Below are 24,281 nucleotides of genomic sequence, written 5' to 3' on the forward strand. Positions count from 1 at the left end.
CCCCCGCCAGCTTCTACCAAGAGCTGCTTCCCTACACGCCCCGCCCCAGCCACTCCACAGAAGGCGTGCAAATCAGATCCAATTACTCTGCGTCTCTCTGCCCATTGGTAAGGGAGGGGCAAATTCACCACAAATAAAACACAAGTGGAGGCGCCCTGGGGCATTATCACTTGGATTTCTTGGTGGGAGGGGGAGAAAGAAAGTTTGGCCTAAAGTGGTCCCCCACCCAATTTTCCAGTGGATCCTCTGCCCTCACGACCGGAGACTGGAATGTTTTGGTGCAAAATGCAGTGGGTTTTTTTGCTCTTTTGGCAGTGGAGAGCTATATTCTACAGTTGCCAGTGCCTGCCAAGCCTCCACTGTGGGCCTCAATTGTGTCAGGTGCCTGCTAACTACTCATGTCCCTTGCAAGACAGGTCTGAGATTCTCCCCCTCTCCCGGAGGGCTCCCCTAAGGCAGCATTCACGGCACAGGCGAAGAGAGACTGGAAAAAATCCATGTCTTTTGGCGGCTGCACCATCTTCCAGGCTGCCATTTGTGCTTTAGTTGGTGTGAGCAAGAGGGGTTCCCTACAGGCACCCCCTACCCGGAATCAGCCGTTTACAACAGCCAGAGCAAAACTACCAGCAGGGCCTCTTCTGGGACCCGGCACCATCCAGGAAGACTCAGCAGGAATTTCCCGCAATGGCCGTCCTTCTCAAATCCCACTCTGACCTGAGAAAGTGCTTCCATGCCACATGGGTGTGCAAGCACAGGCCATTTTCTCTCTCCTCCACTCCTCAAATGCACACTGAACAGCAACGGCAATGCAACCCATTAAAAAGGCATCTTTTTTGGGGGGGGGGATTGCAACAAGCTGATCCAGTTTTGACCGTCTTCCCTGCAGATATTGAGTTGTCCTCATCTTATGCTACCTTAAGCTGTTTTCTCACACCAAACCGGGGAAGGGGGGGGGAATTCAACATCACCAAACCAAGCAGGACCAACGCAAGGTTTGAGTCCCAGGAGAGACAGGAGGGTGGAAAGGGATGTGCCCCTTTGTCCCCAGGTTTAAAAGAGCCGCATTGCTGAGGACATCCAAGCCAATCCCGCTGTTGCATAAATATCAAGGCCACGGGAGACGAAGGTGTTGTTTTCTTCGGCGCCATCATCAAAGCTTCTCTTCTGGCCCCAAGAGGTCCCTGAGAATAATTTTCTTTTTAAATCCCTGTATCTTACGGGCAAATGTACCTCGCAGGGTCCTCCTTCACACCACCTCCTCTTGTGCTTCTGCAATGAGAGAGTCGGGTTACTTTCATTTCCCGGAAGTAGCATGAAATTTTGCAACAGAGTTCAAGAGTCTTGAACCAAGCCTGCCCCCTCCCAATTTGACTGTTATTATTATTGATTGACATAGCTGCCCATCTCACGTAAAACAAGGACAAGCCTGGCAGCTGGTGGGCACCAGGGCAGGGGTCGTGATGGCCGAGACCAAATGGCAGTTGTGGTACTTGTAAGGAGCTTTATGCTCATCTGAAAATAAGGAAGGGACCCCCTATGGAACCTCTGCAAGGGGCAGGAAAATCAATCAAACCATCCAGGAGAGGTTGCTGTCCTGAGATGGAAAACCCACCGCCTCCCCAGGCAGCTGTTCCATTGTTGTACGGATTTTATCATCAGGAAGATTTTTCTGATACAGGGAGTGAGTCTCTACTTCATGATGGCAACTGAGACTGACATTTCCATCTCTAAGCAAACTGGTCATAAAGCACAACCTTGTGTGATCAGGCTTAAGTGACGGCAGTTCAGGCAGTCCCTGATTACTGTCACAACTTGAGACTTCCTGTCCACTCCTCCATTAACTTTGCTTGGGGAAGGTTGCAAAAAGCGATTGCATTGCTGCACGACACTGCAACCGTCAGAATTTAGAGGACCGATTGTAAGGACCACTTGCTCAGCGCCATCGCAAGTTTGAACCACCTCTATTGAAACAAAGTCTAAGAGCTGCAACTTGCTACTCATGATTTAACTGTGAGAGGGACCTTGAAGTCCTAGAGGACGATCACTTCAACATGAGCCAGCCGTCGGCTGCAGCTGCCAAAAAAGCTAATACAATCCTGGGTTGTATAAACAGAGGCATAGAATCAAAATCACGTGAAGCATTAGTACCATTTTATAAAGCCTTAGTAACCCCACACCTGGAATACTGCATCCAATTTTGGTCACCACATTACAAAAAAGATGTTGGAAAAAGTTGCAATTTTGCAACTTAGTTACAAAGAAGAGCAACTAAGGCCTGGAGGCAAAAATATATGAAGAGCCGTTGCTGGCTTTGGGTTTGGCTAGTCTAGAGAAAAGAAGGACTAGCAGGAACATGATAGCACTCTTCCAGTATTTGAGGGGCTGCCACAAAGAAAGGGGGTCAACTTATTCTCCAAAGCACCGAAAGGCAGGACAAGAAACAATGGATGGAAATGAATCAAGGAGAGAAGCAACCTGGAATTAAAAGAGAAACTTTCTGACTTCCAAGGTCCCTTCCAGCTCTATTCTGATTCTGATTTCTGTGGCCATGGGGAAAAAATCTTCACCCCATGAGTCCCATTCATGGACCTGGGTGCCGACCTCAGTCTGTGTCTAAGTGTTTTGGCTACTGTGCTGGGCCCCAAAGTGGCTTCTTTGGACTACATGTGAATTCCGCAGTTGACTTTGGCCTTATGGCCGAGCAGGCATACCATGCTTGGACCAAGCCGTAGTGTAGCAGGGCACATGGGACTCGGACGTCATGGGGGCGGACAATAGGTGGCTGCGGAACCATCTGCTTTTCCTCTCTTGACAGCCAGTTTTGGTTGTTCTTCGCCTGGATGTACAAGCACTTGGCTTTCTGACTGAGTGGCAAATGGGTTCAAGGAAGGTGACCTTCTGCTTGATCTCTTCCCTGGACCCAGAGCCCAACCTGACTCTGCAAGCATCCTTGGTGCAGGGGTCTGAATTGGGGTGGGGGGAGGATTGACTCCTATGATGCATTACAGACAAACCCACATATTTTCTTGGCAGCAATAGGGTTTGCCACTGCCTTATTCTGGGATGTTTTCTCAACCAACTTACACTCTTGGCAACTCTTGATGGCATCTTTTCCAAATTGTGAGGAGGCTCCACCGGGCTTCCCAAGTCCTCTTTGGCAGTGAGTTTCAAGGGGTGTAAAGTCTCCAATTTGACAAGTGACGGGAAAACCTTTGAGGAGACCCTCCTGGGCGTGAGAGGGTTCCCCTCCCCTCTAGGCAGCCCATGGGCAGCATAAAATGACTCATGATGGTGCTGGAGTAGACAGTGCCCGCCTCCAGGGCCATTTCAACAGAAAGGGAGGAAATGCCACTCCCCCAAACACTGGCATGCCCTCAAACAACGGCAGCCAGATCCCAAATCCCAGGGGCAGCTGGTTCAAAGTTTGCAGGAGAACTGCCACATAAGCTCTGAGGCCAGCTTTGAAGAAGCAGAAGCCCCACTACTGCAAACCCCAGGAAAGGGCCTCTGTCCAGCCCCTGGGACTTCCTGCTCCACCCAACCCCTCCCCCCTTGCAGCTCCCCTGCAACAGGAAGGGCACCCCATGGGATCGTGGGTCTCCCACCCGCTCACCTTGTGCTCTGGGGCTCCTCTGCAACTGGTCTTCTGGCCCAGCTGGGGAGCTGTCATCGCCAGACTCCAGGGGAGGGGTCTGGTTTTCAGAGCCCACCTTCTTAGTCCGCTCCTCGACTGCCGGTTCCTCGGCTCTGGAGGACTTTGGGCTTTGGGGGGAGTGCCTGCGCCCCGGCGCAAGAGAAGGCTTCTTGGCAATGGGAGGGGGGATCCTCTGGGGCTTGGGAGTCTTGGCCAAGCCCTGTGGATGCAGCCCCGGAGCCGCCGTGGATCGCTGGCTGGAGACGGTCATCAATTCGGCCACCAAGTTTTTCTGCAGGCTGGCCTGGGCCTCTGACGAGGATGTCGTCTCAATGACCAGCTTTTTGGGGCTCTTGGCAAAGATGAAGCTGGCGGTGGAGGCGGGGGATTTGTGGAGTGGGGAAACTGGCCCGTTGCTAGCCAGGGCGGCAGGGTTGCCTGGCAGTGCCACCCGGCTCCCGGTCTTCCTCTCGGCCATTCCGAGACTCATGGCTTCCCTGGAAGTTAAAGTGGAGGCCTTGAGGCGCACAGCCTCGTGCAGGGGGTTGAGACCCTCTTTTGAAGCAGGCTGTCCCCCCCTCAAGGACAGGGACTTGCGGAGAGGCTTCTGGGGGGCCAAGGGGCCAGTCTTCCCATCTACAGGCACGTTTGCTCTGCTGGACTCTGTGGGGGTCATGGATCCCCCGGCTGGACTGATCCCAGAGCCATGGGCCTCCATGTCGACTGAGCGCAGGCGGACCATCTGCAGCAGGGATGGTGTAACGATGGGCAGGCTGGCATCCTCCTTGGGCACCGAGGTGGCCTTGCTGCGCATGGCAGGCTCCTTCTTGAGGTCAGGATGGGAGCCGGTGGGTGTCTTCTTAATCTGGGGGGAAAGACTGGAGGGCACTGGAACCCCTGAGGTGGTGGGGTCCCTGGAGCCCAGCTGAGAAATGGACAGTTCTCCGCTTGGAGAGACTTTGGGAAGGGGAAATGGCTCCGCGCTTGGGGCCGGTAGGGGCAGAATTCCTGGCTGCAGGAAGTTTGTGGACACTGCCATGGGAAAAGAGGGAGGTGTTCCGTCTCCCTGCCCTGCAGGGGTGGCAGTTTGGGGCTCTGCACTCCCTGCGTCCAAAGAGGGGGCTTCCCCAGACTCCGTCTGCAAGTGCGGGGGAGGCAGCAGGAAGCAGGCCTCGTCTGGTGGAGGGAAATCAGCCATGGACAGATCCTGCTCATCCAGCAGGGGCGGGGGTGGAGGGAGCCATAAGGGGTCTGTGGAAGCCCCCACCTGAGCCTCGGAGGGAACCGGCACAGCTCCAGGGTCCTCAGCACTCAGTTCGGCTTTCTTCACAGGGGGCGGAGGGGGGTGGTAGGCCGGCGGAGGGGATGGTGGGGGTGAGCCCTCCTTGTTGAGAGGGCTGGGATGCCGGGGGGCTGAGATGCTGGGGGACAAGGCAGCCACTCTCCCTTCTTTGCTCTTTGGCTCGGTGGGGGGCGGGGAGAAGGGTGCTGGAACCTTTGGATGCGGAGGGATGATAAAGTGGTCCACATAACGTGGGGCGGCCGGAGAGGCCAAGTGGGAGCCGGGGGTGGGAGGGGCCATCCCTTCAGGGGGCGCAGGGTCAGAGGCCAAGGAGGAGAGGGAGGTCAGGGAGGAGGAGGAGAGCGAAGGTCCCGGGGACTGCAGGGAGCAGACACGTTCCGGCTTCCTCGGTTGCGGCCTCTTCTTCCCCGGGGACATGGTGTGAGGGAGGGGGCTTTTTGGGTGCAGCGTGGGCGTTCCGCTCTGGCTGGAGTAGCCACTCGATGGAGACATGGTGCGGCCAAAGTGATGGGGAGAGCCAGGCTCCTGGGCCTCACTCCTGTCGGCCTCCTTCAGTTGGTTGACCCTCCCTGGGCTCCGGGAAGAGATGTCCGGCAAGCAGGCCAGACCGTTGGACTGCAGGCTGCTGGTCCCACCCAGGCAGATGGGGGAGAAGACATCATCCTCGTTGGCCAGGCTGGGGCATTGGGCGCCTTCCCGGTGGGGCCTCCGCTCCGGCTTGGGAGGCAGCCCCATTCCTCGGGGTGCCCCTTCGGCTTCCAGTTGCTGAGCCTTCTGGTGCAAGGAATAGGTCCTCCGGGGGGGCAAGGGGGCCACCTTCATCTTCCGGAGCGAGACACTCCGGGTTGAGGAGCGGTCACTGCGCACGCTTGCATCATCTGAGCCCTCGGCGATGCTGCTGGTGCTGTAAGCAGGTGAGGCTCGGCCACTGCTCCCTCCTGGCCGCACCCCCACCAGGCTGGGAGAGGCTGGGGAGGCCCTGACTTGTCTGGAACTGGCAGGGCTGGAAAGACCAAACCAGACAGGCCTGCCTGTGGGGGGGTCTCTGCCGCTCGGCCCTGCCTCGTCCTTCTGGCTGCTGGGGCCCCCGTGGGAGGAGATGGTGGACGCATTGGAGACGATGGTCTCTGTGGACTGCGAGTGGCTCCAGTTGTCGCTGGAGGAGGAGTGCTCACGGCTGCGGGGGGCAGCGGGGAAGTGACCTGTGGAGCGCACCGAGAGGGCTGGGCTGGCGGTGGCCAGGCTACAGCGGCTGAGGGTGCGCACCCGGTTGCGGGACAGAGCAATGACATCCACCATGGGTGGCAAGATGGCGTTGGGAATAATCTTCGAGAGGTAGGTGCCCTGTGGCGAGATGGACATGACCGGGCTCAGCAGCTCAGGAGAATTGGGCTGGGTGGTCATCCAGGGAACAGCCAGGGACTTGGGCCTGGCCACAGGAGACATTTTGGCTGCCGTCTTGTGGCCCAGCACCGAGTCATCATAGTAGATGCGGCTGATGTGCTGCTGGAGGGCCGCTTCTGAGGCATTGGCCTCAAGAGCCTGGAGGGAGATGCGGGGTCCCCGCTCGGGAAGGGCGGTGGCTATAGGCTTCCCATCGATGGTGGGGATCTGGATGGTGGGGCCGGGCAACTGGTTGCCATTCACCAGGGGTTGTGGGGTCAGGCCAGCTCTGACTGCAATGCTGCCAGGACGTTTCGTGGAGTCACGCCCGCTGCTCAGGCCTGTAGGCAGAAAGACAAATAGGCACCAATACAAGACAGAACTGAGGAAGCAATGACTGTGTCAGGTTTCGATGTCATCTCAAATAAATTTGCTGCCAGACTGGGCCGAGGATGGACCCCGCCATCCCAGAAATGCTCTGCCGGCCCCTTCTCGCTCAACATAGGAGGGACCCACATCAGCTCCAAGATCACAGCTGGTCTTGGCTTGGCATAGCAAGAGCAGTCTTGGACTGCTTTACAGGCTTCTCTAAGAGTTTTACGGAGTTGGTGTATTGCCCCCAACAATCTGGGTTCTCATTTTACTGATCTCGGAAGGAGGGAAGGCTGAGTCAACCTTGAGCTGGTCAGGATCGAACTGCTGGTAGTGGAATGCAGAGTTAGCTTGCAATACTGCATTCTAACCACCACAGCTCTACACATGTTGCATAAACCCAGCCAGAATAGTTGCCAGCTGTGCTTTTGACTTTGGCTCAGTGCAAATCCGGCCCTGGTTATGCACAACTGAGCCCAAAAGGGAACTCTGACACAATCTCCGGGACTTCTCCATCCTTCCAGGAGTGCTATGCCATAATGTGAGGATGAACCTATTCTCAGGGCCAACAAGTTGTCTGGTCCACACAATGCACTAAATACAAGGGCTGTTTGGTGACCCAAGGTAATCAGACTGCGGCATGAAACAATGGCCTAGTTCAGTGATGGCGAACCTTTTCGGCATTGAGTGCCGAAAACAGAGCACTTCGTGAGTGTGAGCGAAGTGGAGCTGCCCAGGGGTCATACGCACGCCAGATAAGGTACTTCTGGTTTTTGGTGCAGTTTCTGGTGCACATATGCACACGCCAATGAGCTGGCCGGCACAAATTCTCACGCCAGAAAATGGAAGCCCAGCTCTTCCAGTTTCTGGCACTGCTGCACGCACAGAGGCTAGCTGATCGGTGCATGCATACCAGAAACCCGGAAGAAGAATGGGCAATGCGTGTGCCAGGCAACATGGCTCAGCGTGCCACTTTGGGCACACGTGCCAATAGGTTCACCATCACGGGCTAGTTCATATCATATGCTTAGAAAGGGTTTCCATGACAAGGTGAGCCACAGACTGCTCAGTCCCAATTTAGTTGTGCCAAGCATTCTCTGTGCAAAGCCCCCTGTCCCCCCACCCCCCCCATCCGGCTGTTCTGGCCATGCAACCACCCTCCCCCTCTTGGCTGATCCGAGAGGAGAGGGCATCCTGCTGGGGGGGGGGGGTTACCCAATCCGAGGGGCCCTTGGAAAAGATCTGGTCCAAACCATCAACGGGCACAGGGAAGGATCGAACAGCAGGCATCTTACAGGAAAGCCAAGGAGGAAAAATGCCCACAAAATGGGCATTCAGGCTTGCCTTAAAGAAGAATCTGGGCCAAAAAACCTACTGCAGCTCAAGCCAAATGCAATTCCGCAGTAGGACAAGTCCAGAATTGTCCGTTGTAGGAGAAGGTTTTGCTTTATATTCTGCAATGTAGAGAACTTTTTCCAAATGAATGAAGCTTAAAGCAGCATCTACACTAAGGTGGTAACTCTTAATGGCCAGTAAGGAAACGCTGCACGCCTTCAAAACTAGCGAAAATGGCAGCGTCTCTTAGGTCTCCCAAGCAGCCCAGATTCGGGCCCTGCTCAACGGCACTCAGCTCAGCTTCGGGGAGACGCTGCCTGGCACAATGGGGGGCTCCTCAGAACAAATGCCTGAGCCACCAACTCGGAGGGAGACTGGTTAAAGCTGCTTCCCCTCTGTAAGACTACAAGTAGTCCTGGATTTAGGACAAGTCGAACACTCAAAGTTATGATAGAGCTTCCAGGGTACTCGTGACCTGTTTCTGAAGTTCTGACGGCCACCTGCACCCACCCCAAAGTCACATGAACGTGTTTGGTGCACTTGGCAACCGGCCTGCCCTTATAGCCATTAGCATCATCCCTCGCACACGGCATTTTAAGACGTTTTTGCCAAAAGTGGCATTTACTTCTGGTTTTCAGCAAAATTGGCCCATGATGAACAACTGGTTTGCTTAACAACAGCCACGAAAAAGGTGGGCCACATTGGCGACCTGCTTTATGACTGTCATGATTTATGTCTGCAACAGGCAGGCTCCACTGTGGTCCTAAACTGAGGACTGCCTGTCATTCCATCCCTCCCCCCAAGGGCTCTGTTGCAATCCCTGCTCCCTCTGGGACTCAAGGGGGCAGATCCCTCCCCAGTGCCTCGGCTAAGCGAGCAGTTTGTGCTCCTGGATCGGCCAGTTCCCTTTCCTGCCCTTCCTGCGCCTGAGCTCCCCCAACCTCCCCCAACCAGGACCCAGCTTGCACAGGGAAGGCAGGCGGCTGCTGATGGATGGTACTGCCCTCTGACCCTCCGGGTGCAAGTCTCTCCCTCCACCCGCCCGGTTTGTGCCCGGCCAGCAGCTTACCCAGCTCCTGCTGCACATGTTGGGGCAGCCCCAGGACTGTGGTCCTCCGCTCCCTCCGCCTCTTTTCTCCCTTCCCAGATGACTTCAGAAAGGAGTCGTGTGGTCGGAAGGTGGAGCCTGGAAGTGGCCGAGAGGGAGGACAAATGGAGGGAGTCAAGCAAACGGAAAGGAAAACTTCACGAAACATCAACAGCAAAGCCTCAGTGTTGACCGGAAATCCCCATGCCCACATATAAAATTAAACTAAATAGATGCGCTAGGATTCCCTGCTTAGTTTCCTTGAAAGTAAAATGCAAACATTACAAAACCTGGGTCCAAAAGGGCAAAGAATCCAGACCTTTTCCTCTTGTAAGGGATTTCATAGAATCATAGATTGACAGGGCTGGAAGGGACCTTGGAGGTCTTCTAATCCAACCCCATCCAAGGCAGGAGGCCTTCTTTACTTATTAAACTTATTGGCCACCCATCTTACCACAGGATAACTTTGGCTGGCTTGCAATGTCTTATACCATCCTGTCCAATCTTTCCTTGAAAACCTCCAATGAAGGAACAACCACAACTGCAGGAGGCAAGTTGTTCCATTGGTTAATTGTTCTTACCATTAGGAAATTCCTCCCTTATTTCCAGGTTGGATCTCTCTTTAAAGGGCTTCCACCCACTGCTTCTTCTCCTGCCCTCTGGTGCTTTGGAGAACAAGTCCACACCCTCCTCCCTGGGACAGCCCTTCAAGGATTGGAAGATGCTATCAGATCTCCCTTTAATCCTGTTCAAAGTCTCTGAGGCTCACAGAGGAGACAAAATGGCGCCCTGCTTGCATGATCTCCCAACGAGATGCATGGGCTCAACAGCCAGAATGATGGGGCTGCGAGGGAGTCCCACCTCCTGCTCAGTGCAGAAATCAAACTGAAGCATCCCCAGATCAGTGCTCACCAAAAAGGAGACCACCAACTCTCTGGGTCGGTAGTTCCATGGCTGAACTTCTCTTCCAATCTTTATTCCAAACAGAATCTGCCTTTCTATACCCTGAAGCCGTTATTCTCTCCTCTACACTCTGGAAAATAGAGAAACACAATTCTTGATCTTCTTCTGCAGATGTACTGGTGTGTGAGAAAGGCCTTGGAAGATGGGAAGAGGAAAGGCTACCTAGGGAAGGGTCAGAGAGAGACCAGAGTCCACAAGGCAGAGCAAGAGCTTGGAAGGACCCTCGCTCACTTCTCAGGCTGTAAAGGAGACAGCGGGAGATTTGTACCTACAGACTTGCTAGTTTGATGTCAGCCTGCCCAGGTAGACCAGACAGGAAACAGGACCAGATAAGCTCATTCTACTTTCCTGTAAGGCTACATTAGCAGAACCTTGCAAGCCTGGAAGTGCAATTCTCCTGCCGTCACAGCCTGAGAATCTCCTTTACGGCCCCCTTTAGAGCATCCTTCTTGTCCATCGTGTAGCCGCAGGTGATGCCCTCTCTTAGCTGACCGTTCCCAGGCAGCCTCTCTTGGCCCCACGTGACATCCTCTTTTCTCTTTTGCGGTTAAAGGCCCCAGTGCCTTCCATCCCTCTTCCTGGGGCAGCTTCCGCTTCCAAAGAGTTGTGATGGAGAGGCTGCTGCAACTGAGTTTTCCGCTGGCCCCTTCTGTCTTCCAGAGGGCAAACCGGAAGACCCTCATCTCCCTGGCTCAGCATCCGACCCCTCTGAGCCCAGAGCCTCGACCCCTCTTCCCTGCTCTAGAATGGCTCTGCTGGGTGGTACCTTTTCTCTGGATCATCTCAGAGCGGACAGACATGGCGTCTTCGGAGGCGGCATCTGTGGTGCACGAGGAGGCTTGGCTTTGGATAGAAATGTCATCACCCTCAGTGGACTGGGAAGACTGCTTGGCAAAAGGACGGACAAAAACGTGGACAGTGTTTTTTAATATGAATATAGTATTTTACATATACGAATAAAATCAGAGAAAGGAAGAAAATAATTTTAAAATCAAACTGAAAATAAAGATGGTTTACAAACACTCCGATCAAAAATTGAAAAACATTGATAGAAATCCATATTAAAATGTCTTCTATCAGTTTGGAAACTAAAAACGGTGTTGAGAATCCATGAGCCATCCATTTCCACCCTTAAGGAAATGTTTCCCAACCATGACAACTTTAAGTTGGGTAGACTTCAATTCCCAGAATTCCCCAGCCAGCATTCCATCCATCTTAAAGTTCAATAGCATTCCAGGCCGGAGATTATGGGAATTGAAGTCTACACCAGTTAAAGATGTCAAGGTTGGGAAACACTGTCCTAAGGTTTATCCTCCACCAGTGAAACTTTCTGAAAGCCCGGGGGGAGGGGGGAGCTACCTAAAGGCACTTCTGCCCCCGACAGAGACAGAGGGTAAGAATCTTGGCAGCCGAAAAGCAGGGCAAAATTTGTCCACCAGCTGCTTCTCTTCTTTCTTGCCTTCATGAAAAAAACGAATTACATGAGGAAGCAAGTTCCAGCCCCAGGCAGAAGCATTCCATTTGCCCACTAGGTGGCACTAGCTGGCTGCCATCACCTTATTGATACTACAGGAAAACCAGCCTGCAGGTGTTCTTACCTGCCGCTTTCAAGGGCACAGATCCTTCAGATCCAAGAGCCATTAAAATGGTGCAAATGGTAATTAGACTGCCTTGGTTTTGCATACAGGCAGTCCTCGACTTATGGTTGGTCGCTTAGCAACTGCTCAATTATGACGGACCAACTTGGGGCTATTTACAACCCAAATTCAAATTCTGACAGTCAGGGCCCACTACAGAGTCACGAGACTGAACTTCAGCTGATTTGGTTTGATTTGACCCATTTATAGCCATTTGCAACTTCCTACAGTCCCATGACCGCATTTTACGGCAGTTTTGCTCAAAATTGGCATTTACTTCTGGTTTTCAGCAAAACCATCATAACATCAGGTCATTTTTAAGTGACCAACCTGATTTTATGACCTTTTTGTGCAGCGGTTGTTAAGTGAACGCTGAAGTTGTTAAGCAGTTTGCAGAATTCAGGCATCAGCAGCAACGGGAAATCTTCTCAGTTACACTCTGACTCTCCTGCCCTCCAAGAGGGGCTCTGAGTACCCAGTTTTGCTGCAAGTTTCCAGTGAATCAAGATGTCTTTTTGAAATCTGGAGTGGTGGTGAAGGTGCTGGACTACAGCCAGTGTTCTCACCCTTTAGGCCCGAAAGCCAGCTGGGTGACTTTGGGCCAATCCTTCTTGACCCACCTCACAGGGTTGTTGTTCTGGGGAAAAGAGGGAGGAGGAGGAGGTCTGTTCCCCACCTTGAGTTATATGTTAAAAGGACAGGAAAAAATAATGTTGCAGCTGGAGCTGCAGCTGCTTCAATGAATTCAGAAGCACCACATTATGGTTTCTGGTGAACAGATTTCTTCCCAAACCATAAACCTGGAGAGGAGCAACTTGTGTGAGTCAGAAATGTCAACATGGCAGTCCTGACTGCACAATCCAAGCCCAGCCCTTTTCTTCAACTCATGTAAAGAGGGCCGTGACTATTCTGACCCTCCATGGGGGCTCCACTGCTGTGAGGGCAGCCCTGCCTGCCGTCATCCATATACCCAGCCGGGGGATTTTTGTTTTTGTTTTTAATAATTTTTATTGAAAATGCTTAAAATGAATGATAATAAAAGACAATACAAACTAAACCCAGAAAGGAAAAGGAAAATAAAGAATAGAAAGTACAATAGAAAAGAAAAGAGGAAAAAATAAGTAAAAAAGAAAGAAAATATTTGAAGAAGTGACTTCTTATCCTTCATTACAAGTAGAAAGCAAAGTTAATAATTCTTCAGCCCTTAAATGTATCTCATGAAAGTATCTCTTCTTCCAATAGGCCATCTCTTATCCCTACACAAATCCATAAAACATTTAACATTTCAGTCCTGGTGTCAGCAAAAAAGTCCATAAAGAGTTCCCAGAGCTTTATTGTTTTAACCTTGGTCAATCAAATCAACTTTGTACTCCTTCCTTTTACTTCTAGCAATCTTGGTCGCCTTTCATTCATTCAAATGTTGTTGATTTGATCGCTCTTCAGTTTTTCTTTTTCTTCTTTGAGGTTTAAGCAAATCTCTTTTGTAAATCCAGTAAGGGGTCATTATCCAGGTCATTTTCTTGCCTTTGAGGGTGTGATGGAAAGTCAACAGCCCAGGTTCGAGACCCAAGCACTATGCAACAGGGTGAGCGCCCATTGAGGACTATCTGTGAAACTATTAACTAACCATCAGTCCTGAACATTCTGCAGTGAGCTCCTTGTTGAGTGCAGGGAGTTGAGTATCTGAAGAACAGACAAGGAGGGTTCCCTACCTGGCTTACTCAGTCCCAGCAAGCCAGAATTCCAAATTATTATTATTATTTCAGACAAATATTTTTCTGTGGAACAAATATTCTACTTTTTAAAATCTTCTCTATATTATTATCATTAAGCTGAAAGCTCAGGTTCAAGACCTGAGCACCAGACAATGGGGTGAGTTCCTGTTCCTTGCCTCAGCTCCTGCCTAATAGCAATTCAAAAGCATGCAAGTGCAAGTAGATAAATAGGTACCACTTTGCAGGGAAGGTAACAGCAGTCTGTGCACCTTTGGCATGTAGCCATACTGGCCACATGACTATAGAAAATGTCTTCAGACAATGCTGGCTCCCTCGGCCAATAAACAGAGATGAGCACTGGACCCTAAGAGTCGGACACAACTGGACAGAGAAACCTTTACCTTTTTCTTGCCTTATCACTTGTATTTCCACTTTAACTGTCATCTGTGTCTTATAATCCGCATTTTTAAATTTTGTCCAATGTTTCAACAATCTCTTTATATTTTAACATTTCTGCATCAGATCAGGTTTGTTTCAGCTTTTTATCGGTGGATCTTGCAAGATATTCTATTTCATACCTGTCATTGCTCCTTTAACATCATTTGGACAACGTCTATCACTGAAGCAGACATTGTGGCTGCTGGTTTTTGTTCCCCTTCTTCAAAAATCTCCTGGAGAATGTCCTACCATCTTCTATCATTCTGTCCCAGTACTGACCAAAGAAAGAAGGCAAGTCTTCTTTCTTTTTCCTTGTATGTTCAGAATCTTTAGTTCCCACTATTGTAGCAACCAATTTCTAAAATCATAAAAGTCTCAATTTTCTGTTATGCCTTAAAGTTGGGTAAATAATTTAGCTTCCATGAGGGTGCTAAATGTATATACATTTATAATTTATATAAATTTATATAATTATTTCCAAAATCTTACACCAAAAGTCTTAATATTCAAAATGTGTCTTGTCTTTTAATATATTTACAATTATTTTGAATTAAAGTCTTGGTTAGCTTTTTGCAATTTGTTTCAAATTCTTTAATTTCTTAAGCTTATAGTTAATTTTTCTTTTGTTCTGCAGTGAAGATAAACTCACCAGGTACTTTTAAAGAACTCTACTAGCCTTAAGATAGTTAAACGGGTAATTTCTGAAAGTGATAGAAACAGAAGTTAGCAAAGCCAACATCATTTGAAAGGCTCTGCTATGGTTGACTGAAGAGCGTGATGGCTTCCCTTCCTCTCCTGGTGGTCAAAACTGTGGGAAATCCCTACCCTGCCATCTCCTCACAAGGAACAGCTGTCTGGAGCACAAGTGGACTATCTCCCATCTTCTCCTTATCCAGAGGTTTCATGGTACTATCACCAGCTCCCCTCATTCAGAGACATGTTAGCATGCTATTCCTCATCCAGAAGGCCCCAGATCCTTGGAGAGTTTCTTTTCATCCCCCTTTTTTTTCTCTTAGTTTGCTGTAAATCTTAATATGTTTTAATTTGATGTGGCTATATTTATAAAATATTAATTGAAGATTATTACCTTCAATTCAAGATTGTTTTGGGTAACTTAGACTATTGAGGAGAAAGAAAGGAGAAAGAAGTATTATATCTATATTAGTTACAATTTTGGATTTCAGTGTTACTGCGCGTAAGATTATTTGACTTCATCCAGAATTTAATATTACATTAGGGGGGGAAATCACTGCAGTATTTGTTATACAATAAAGGTTTGGGTCTTGAGCTAATTACATAGGATTAAGCTCTCCACTGTATTGTTACTTAGTGTTTTGTGTATATGTTAATAAAGGGGGGAAAATAGACAAACAAAGCAAATTTAACAATCACCTTCCAAAAAGAGGCACCTGGATGGGAGCAGCCGACTTCTGGCAGCTGAGGGAGGCCATGGGGCACTCCGAAGGGACAAAGGGCAGCTGGCTAAAGGCAAGGTAAACATTCCCAGAGATGCAGCAGGGAGGGGAAGACTCCCCCCCTCCAAAGGTCAAGCACAGCACTCTGGAGGCTTTGGGGGGAGAGACCCCGTGCCCCTGCCTCCTCCCTCATCGGCCAGGCAAGGTTGACATCAAGGGGCAGACAAGAACTCCCCAGCTGTCTACCCAAGTAGCTGTGTTTGCAGGGCATGCTAGGCCCAAAGAAGAGGGGTGCCCTTGGAGGGGAGCTGTAGCCCAGCAAACCTGGGACGGCCCAAGAAGGGCATGGCTGCTGCACGGGGTGTGCACAGTAGAGTGAGATAACGGGGGGCCGGGAGGCAGGCAGGCAGGTGACTTACCTGGATACTGCTGGTCTCACTGTGGTCCCAGATCTTCCTGGTCTTCTTCTGTTTCTCTAAAATGCAACAGGACAGACACAGCCATGGATCATCTCGAGAAGGCCTGGGGGCCCCCGAACCCTGATCTGGGGAGTTTGATTGCAGAGATGGTAATACTAGAAGCTCCCTTGAGTTGTAAGCCCCCAACCATTGGTGATCAGAAGCTGCACTGGGGGGCAGCATGAAGATGCCGGAGTTGCTAGCTCTTTAAAGAGTTGGGCCCACCAGCCCTGGACTCCACTGTGGCTCTGCCACCAGCCCATCCGCTCTGCGCAGCTGCAGAGGATTCTGCTTGCTTGGCCTCGGTTGGGGGCGGAACCACCAACAGATAAATGTTTCATCTAAAGCAAATCTCTCTCTCTCTCTTTCTCTCTGTGTGCATGTGCAATACTCATCCCAATCTAAACCTAAAAAACTGTGTTGTGAAGGCAGTGGATCATGCATTTCTCTCCACCAGTTCTCATTTAGCTGGATGAAAGACAATGTGTATTTTGAGCATTATTTCAAAGGAGAAAAGAATTCCAGGTACATTCTCATGGGTGAAGTTCTGGCCTTTCCTTAGTTACAAGGAATGCTAGGGGTGTCCCCTTTTCCACTGCACAATCCCCACTTAGGGCTCTGCAGTCTGCCCACTTCAGTTAAAATCCACAGGAACAGCCTCTTCTCCCTTTTTTTTTTCAAACTGTGGAAGGGGGGTCTGCAAGGAGGAAAAAGGGAGAGAGAAAACACCCCCAGTAGAAGCCCCCTCTGCTCCCCCTAGAAACAAAATCAGCTCAAAACTATGCACTCCATTTTGGCACCACTCAATTCCAAAGCAAGTCTGGGCAGCTCACAATGTGAAGTAAAATGCAGAAGAGAATAAAAATACAGTGAGTGAAGTCAGGAATAGGAATTAGCAGAATGGCAATCCAATTCACATCAAGTATCTATAAACGTGAAGTCTGCATCTAAGAAAGGGGGGAATCCCCCCCCCACCCTACCCTACCCAAGGCCTGGGACACAGCCAGGTCTTTAAGGCCATCAGGGAGGCAGCATCCGGGTCTCAGTTCAGGTGTTCCCAACAACCCCAGCCACTGGGGCCTGAGCCTGGCTGGTCTGGGTGTGAAAAACTGAATTAGCAGCATCCCAGACTGAGGACACCTGGACCCCCAAAGTAGATGACCTTGCTCAGCAGTTTCATGCTGAGGTTGAGTAAAAGGGGAGACACCTCCCAAAGCAGAGGCCTGTGTGGGCGGCCTCTCCCTCCACATCCACACAGACGGCAGCAGGGCTGGGAGGAAGGAAGAGCCATTGCAATCTGGCTAGCCCTGCATTCCCAGCTGCTGGATCTGGTCCAGGTATTGACAGGCACTGAAAAATCAAGGAGCCAGGGGAGGGACGCACCCCTGCTTCTCCTGGTTCCACTACCTACAAGGAAGATCAAGGCTGTCTCTGTGCTGAAACCTGGCCTGAAATCCCACTGAAATGGGTCTGATGTAGCCAAGTCACCTTCACAACAACCTTCCCTGAAAAGGAAGTTTGGACGGTAGGTATCTAAAACAGTCCAGAGGCATCTCTTGAGAGAATGCATCACCACCTCCTTGAAGACAGAAGAAGGCATTCCCCTGTCTCACAAAGAGGCCAATGCTACCACACGGGCCCAACAACCAGTCATCTTCCTGGCCAACAACAACCAAGAGGCTCCTGGGCCTATCAAGCAGGTGGCTGAACTAAGAGCAGAGAGAACTTCTCCCCTTCCTCAGAGTCACTGACAGAGACTCACCCAGACCCTTTACAACTCAGTTGGATATACCTGGTTGGAATCCCACTCAGGGCGTATCTATAGGTAGTCCTTGGGCTACAACCACTCATTCAGCAATTGTTCAAACTTATGACAGCACTAAACAAGAGGGAATTATGACCAGTCTTATGGTTGCTGACATTGCAGTACACGATCACAATTCGCATACTTGGCAACCAGCTCACAATTAAGATGGTCACACAATCATTGTTTGTGACCTTCCCTATCAGCTTCCAACAAGCAAAATAGTTGGAGAAACCAACAAGTTGCTTTTGCCACTTTTTTTGCCCACCTGTCTGCACTCCATAATGTACACCTGCCTGCAGCTCTAGCTTGCTTGCCTGCCTCTTCCCACTGGTCCTTGCTTTATGACGACGACAAAGACTGCTGGGATTGACATCTCTAAGCAATGAAGTTACATGATATCCCACTTTACAATCAATGGCTCTCCAAGCAAAGCCCTAGACAGTTTACATCTCAAATTAGGACCTTCTGCTTCCCTCAAAACCGACCATTGTGTGGTTTCTCCCCTCGGTGCCATCACAACATCACCCTGTGATTCCACTTAGGGAAGGCAGAACATTTCAGAGTTGAGGGAAGAATGTCCTCTTCGTGCCGTCATCTCCTCCGTCATTACCCAAATTGCACCAAATTACATGGCCTAATTTAGCCCTTGGAGCATCTGCCTCCCCCCTTTTTTTTTTCATTTCATTCCATGTGCATTTACACTTTGGGAGGAAAAATATTTGCCTAATTGTATGGGAAACTTGCACGCTACACTTGTACTGTAAAAAGGTATTATTTTTACTAATCCCATGAATTTTATTCCAAGAGATCAGTGAAATTTTTGAATTGGGAAGCCAAGAGTTGGCCACACATTTCCCACAATGGCATGTTCAGACTCTCAAATTAAACCAAATTATCCTGGGACTGCTTAATTTGGGGGGATTCTGGCATTCTAATCTCCCTCCCTTCAGGTTTATCAAGGGCTGAATTAAAAGGAAGGAGATTCCAGCTGGATTTTCGGAGGAATTTTCTGACTGGAGACAGGACTGGGTTCCCCAGCTGCTGCAGGTCCACCTATTGGGGTGGCTTAATAGATTCCTGCACTGAACCTGATTGACCTGTAAGGGACATCTGAATCCACAAACTTTGTGTTCTTCATTCACAAATTCAAATATGGATGCAGCTGAGTTTTCAGCACAACTTTTCTCAATCTCATGTCAACCAGGACTCGCCATCCCATTGCACATCTTGAGGGCATCAGGCTGGGAGAGGCTGGCCAGCACCATGTGCAAAGCTGCTGGCTTTGAGATGTGATGCTAAGCAAGGAAAACTGCCACCTCAGTGTGGGGCGAGACCTACAGACCAGCAAGCAGCTCCAAAGTCTACCCCCACAAGGCCTCACTAGCCCCTCCTGACCACCAACCAGTCAGCCTACCTAAGTTCTGCAAGGACTTGAGTCCCGCCTGGGCCTGGACGTGCAGCTCCTCCAGATGTGGGGCACGGCTGCTGGGGAAGAACACATTGTCCGGCTGGTCTTCTACAGCCTTGTACTGGACGCTCAGCCGCTTCTCCTCGTTCTCTACCTTGGCAGCAGCACCTGGAAACACAGAGGGAAGAAGAAGAGCCCTCAGACTGAGCAGGCAGATGAGGGTCCATTTCCCCCTCCACACACACACACACACACACACACACACACACAGTGCAGCAAATGGAAGGCAGGAAATCTCCACAGCCTCAACCCTTGCCTGATCTGATGGGCACAGTGGCAGAAGGGAAGGCCCTTCCCATCAAGTGCTGATGAGTCCAGGCCCGGAACTGCAAGTGTCCCCCACCCCCACGAAAACCTCTCCTAGACTGAGGAAGGGTCCAATTTTTTTCAGAAGAGCCACTTTGCTTTCCCTCAGGGAGTATCACCAGGTTGCTGCATTCATCCTGGAGAGAAGGATGGGGTGTTTGTTTCTCTTCAGCTCAATTGTCCTTTTGTAAACCAGGACTAGCAGCCATCGTTGACAAGGCAAGGGGCATGTACTGTTATTAACCATGAGGCAACAATTTTCCTGAAGTCTGTGTCTTCCAGATGTGGTAGACTGCACTAAATGCCATTATTAGGATCCAACATCTCTGGAGATACAACTGGGCAAGGTTGATCTGTAGAATGGTTCACAAAGGCTGTCCCAATCTTTATACTGTTGCCAGTTCACAGTAATCAACAACTGCCAGTCCCCAACTGTGTGGCTTGACGTCTTCTGATGCTTGAAAATGCATCTGTTACGACAGATTTTAATTATTGTGGATCCTACCAACTTCCCTTGAATGCAGGGCGCTTACAGCAGTATTGAACGATGCATAAGTTCACAACTCCACCCAAAAGAACTTTTATTAAATCAAGCAAGGTTTATGCTGCACAAGAATAGGCCTCTTAATACAGTTGGACTTATTTTTCATAGATTTATTATGGTTTATGTCTGTCCATTGCCAAGGTTTCTCAACAATGTGTGAATTTAAATTGCCAGAATTCTCCAGCCAACCTGCCTGGACTCCAGCCTGAGAATCCCTTGTATACTAGGAGCTGAAGCCCACATACTGTATGCTGGCTGGGGAATTCTGGGAGTCGAAGTCCACATATCTTTAAGTTACTGAGGTTGGGAAACGCTGCTCTAGCCCGAGAAGCCAGATTGCAGCTCAACCAAGCAGAGGTCTCCCGACCAGCCCTGCCTCACTTCAAAGCGACGGGCTTAGGCTGCTCCCATTCACAGCCTACATTTTTAAAGTCTATGCAAGGAAGAGGTGAAAGAGCCCAAGGCAGAGTCACATGACTGATACCACAACTATTGCAGCACCTGGCACACACCAACCTGGCAATCCAGCTTAAAGGGCAGCACTTTTTTTTATTTTGGATTTACCAATCACAGAATCCAGCCACTCCCAAAACAGAGAGGGAGTGGAATAGTGTTGGGGCAGAAGGCGAGTCTGAGCAAAATCTGATCCGTTTTACTTGCACGCCTTCATTTTCAAACAGAAACCATTAGCTCCAACAAGGGCAGCATCACTCACTGGCCGAGACTGCCACACCATCCATGCAGGATTTCATTTGGGACTTTTTCCTGGGAATGCTCACGGCAGCAGCTGGAGCCACACAACACACTTACTCTGGTTACTGAATCAATATAGCCTCCAGAGTAGACCTTACACCGTACATTAATCCTAACCCAATCAAATGAGCAAGCTTCACACATGCCAAGCTACGAAAGACCAGTGTTAAAACTTAGGCTAAACTAGGGCAGCCCCAAATTCTGAGCACCAGCATTGCTCTCCCAGCAGTGCTTGAGCTGTGGACAAGCAAACTTCCTTCTAGCATAGCAAGGTGACCGTGTCCAAAGACATCCTCTCAATTTGGACCCGGCAGAAGCCAACAACTGCCCAGCCATCTGGCTGTTTATTTAAGCCATTTCTTCTGGGGGATCTGGAGATCCACCACTTTGTTACAGGCCTAAGTATTTACGGGGTCTCTCTACATGGAGGCCCTAACATATAAGCAGCCCTGTACCAACACTAAACTGAAGCCCAATGGATGATATAATCTCCCCGGGAAATTAACTAGGTCTACCTGGGTTGCCAAACCTTAAAACAATAGCTCTAGCTCTTTGCTACTTGGCAGCAGGGTGGATTTGATTTAAATTGAGTTGATTTAAATCACAATTTAAATCATGATTTAAATCACTAGTAAAAAGTCTTGATTTAAATCAACTCGATTTAAATCATAATTTTTAAAGAGCAACTGTCATCTCTGCTACTCCTTTGCCCCACTGTTGACTCACCGATAGTCCCAGTGCTGCAGAATATACAGCCTCATGCTACATAACTAAGCTCCATTTCATGCTGAATAAACTAAATTATTTATGTATCTTAAATAGAAAACTATCTTACGATAGATTTTTACCCCAAAAGTTTTTTATTAAAATAAATTCAATAAAAATAAAAAAAATCTGATTTAAATCAAAAAAATCTGTTTTTTTTATTTATTTTTTTAAATCATTGATTTTTATCCACCCTGCTTGGCAGGCAAATACGCCCCCTCCCAGGGGTGAAATCCAGCAGGTTCTGACAAGTTCTGGAGAACCAGTAGCGGAAATTTTGAGTAGTTCATAGAACCGGTAGCGGAAATTTTGAGTAGTCTGGAGAACCGGCAAATACCACCTCTGGCTGGCCACAGAGTGGGATGGGAATGGAGATTTTGCAGTATCCTTCCCCTGCCACGTCCACCAAGCCACGCCCACAGAACTGATCGTGGTGACATGCAGAAGACAACACATATGTATACCTGCCCTGTGTGTTCCAATCAGTGTCTGCTTGAGGAGCTCATGGCAGCATGACAGAATACAATTAATGTTGCTAGTTTCTGGCCAAGATCTGTTTAACTTGTACATATTTTAATCTTGCATTTTATATATTGAATTTTATGTCATATAGTACGCCTTATGTTAATTGTGATGCTTCTGATAGAAACGAACAATGCATCACTCAGTGAAGTCAGAATGATGGTTGATCTACTGACTCCACAGCTGGAGGGACATCTAAAAATAAACCGGTGATCAACTGCTGACACTATGCATGGCAGAAAGCAGCAGCCCCCCCTCGTTCCCCTCCCCAGGCAAGATGGGCCTGGCTATATAAATTATTACATAATACATGAATCTGTATCTGATCTGCAGCAAGAGACGGTTGATGTACATTGTTTATCAAGATCCAAATTAGCTGTTCTTTCCACGAGAGTACAAGCAAGCGGCATTTTGTCATGTATTCCCTCCCTGGGATTGTTTCCATTCCTATATTATTTTCTATGCCTTTTTCTGGCAAAAACAAAAACAAATCAAATTTGATACTGCAATGCTAATAGTATTTATGTACGCGCATTCCTTGTTACTTGCTTTGATGCAATCAAATAAAACACCTGGGGAGGGAAGCCAAAACCCAGACCCAGACCTCCCCCTCCATCTGCACAAGGCTGATCAGTCCATCTGATATTGAAGGTGTCGCCCTCTGTTTGGGTAAATTGGGTTCCCTGCTGAAGGATCCGAAATAAAGACTAGAAATCCAGCTAAAATGGAAAGAGACCCAAAGGAGGAGAGCCACGGTATGAAACAATGGGCTGACTTGAAGCCCAAGAAATTCCTTTGGCATCCAGGCGCTGTGCCATCACACACCCAGACCTCCAAGGAATTACCAGCCTATTTTTGCCACCCACCTAGCTCTTAATAGCTGTTTAGATGTTATTTAAAACACCACCTCCTTTTCAATCTGTTCTTTTAGGAGTGCTTAGACAATGGATCTCCTTGGCTGGGGAGAGATTTCACAAACCTCTCAGTCTCCCCTGGAGTGGATGACAAGGCTGGAGCTTAAACCTGCGCCTTGGCTGTGCCACAGAAAAGTAGACGGGGGCCATCTTTGAGGTTGTGGTTGTTCAGTCTTGTGTCTGATTCCTTGCAACCCCTTGGACCACAGCAGGCCACTGCCTCCACCCCACCCCCACCCCCACCCCGTCTCCCGGGCACAACCAATCACGGCTTTGCAAAGAGATCCTGATGTCTGGGAATTCTGGGGGCAAATTGGAACAATCTGCTGAGGGGCCCAAAGGCAATCAAGGACACAGATGAATGGCCGATCCCCTTACCAGCATCACCTACTCTGACCCCAAACCTCTAACAGAAGGAAGCCCCTTAACCTGGTTCTCCCAAACCTTGTTCAGCTGGAGAGGCCAAAGATCAGATCTCAAGTCTTTCCACGAGGTAAGTCTGGACCCCCAGGTACGCACTCAGCCTCTGGCAGGGCAGGTCGTCCTCAGCCTACAACCATTTGTCTAGCAGTCATTTGATGTTCACGGGTTATGGAAAAAACTGATCTACTATCAGTCCTCGCACTTATGATTGTTGCAGTATTCCCTTGATCACATGATCCCTATTTGTGATCTTTACAGCCAGCTTCCAATACGCAAAGGCAATGATGGAAGCCTGATTCACTTAACTGTGGGTTGTAAAACTGGGTGCGACTCACTTACTTGCTTAGCAATGGAAATGCTGATCCCAATTGTGGTTGTAAGTGAAGGACTCCCCATGTAAGGTAGACTGCTTCTGAACACAAAGCCAGGAAAAGCAGTTCCACAGTCCTGCTCATGCATACACTTACAAGGTTAGCAATTAAGACAAATGTCTTTGAGGAGGGGAGCATCGATTGTAAAGCCCAGAATTAATGTACTTCTTGGGCTGCATCTGTTTGTGGACCTTTTCCCAAAAAAGCAAATTCGATTTAGATTGCAGCCACCAACAAGAACTGTTTAAAGCTATGATACGGATGAAACCTGTCTGTCCCCAGAAGATCAGTACAAACCCCTGCTTGTCCGAACCCCAGGAAGGTCGTCTCCCCCAAGTGCTGATTTGGCTCTCCTCTTCCCTCTCCAAAATCTGGTTCTCCATTTACAAAATCAATATTGATGGAGTCTCCCTTCCAAAGCATCCTTGCTCATTTCTCCTTCGCCTTAGGAGAAACAGCCTGAAGCCAAGCAGAGCAAGCAAGCCTCCCCACCCCCACCCCATCCCACACCCTCCTTCTGTCTCTGGAAGTCAAGGCAATTTGGGAATCAGAGGGACCCTCATCCTTCACAGAAGACAAACAGTACTATTTTGGGTATAGAATTTATAATGCATTATTCAGCCTCCTCCAACCTGGAACCCTTCAGATGGATTGGACTCCAATTCACA

General features: G+C 49.4%; 1 protein-coding gene across 1 annotated transcript in view; it reads right to left on the reverse strand.

The window, feature by feature from the left end:
* The window catches only part of NHSL3 (NHS like 3), a 66,152-nt gene continuing 41,871 nt past the window's right edge, over nt 1-24,281 (reverse strand). The window contains exons 2-7 of the mRNA XM_070950165.1: nt 18,962-19,123; nt 15,702-15,757; nt 10,844-10,964; nt 9,097-9,213; nt 3,614-6,661; nt 1-1,269 (exon numbers count right to left, since the gene is read on the reverse strand). Of these exons, the coding sequence (XP_070806266.1) occupies nt 1,247-1,269; nt 3,614-6,661; nt 9,097-9,213; nt 10,844-10,964; nt 15,702-15,757; nt 18,962-19,123 (3,527 nt within the window). The 3' untranslated portion in view covers nt 1-1,246. The remainder of the gene's footprint in view (nt 1,270-3,613; nt 6,662-9,096; nt 9,214-10,843; nt 10,965-15,701; nt 15,758-18,961; nt 19,124-24,281) is intronic.

Source organism: Pituophis catenifer, unplaced genomic scaffold (assembly GCF_029215685.1).
Source record: "Pituophis catenifer annectens isolate HBS135680 unplaced genomic scaffold, rPitCat1.0.hap2 SCAF_9, whole genome shotgun sequence".
Classification (NCBI taxonomy): Eukaryota; Metazoa; Chordata; class Lepidosauria; order Squamata; family Colubridae; genus Pituophis; species Pituophis catenifer.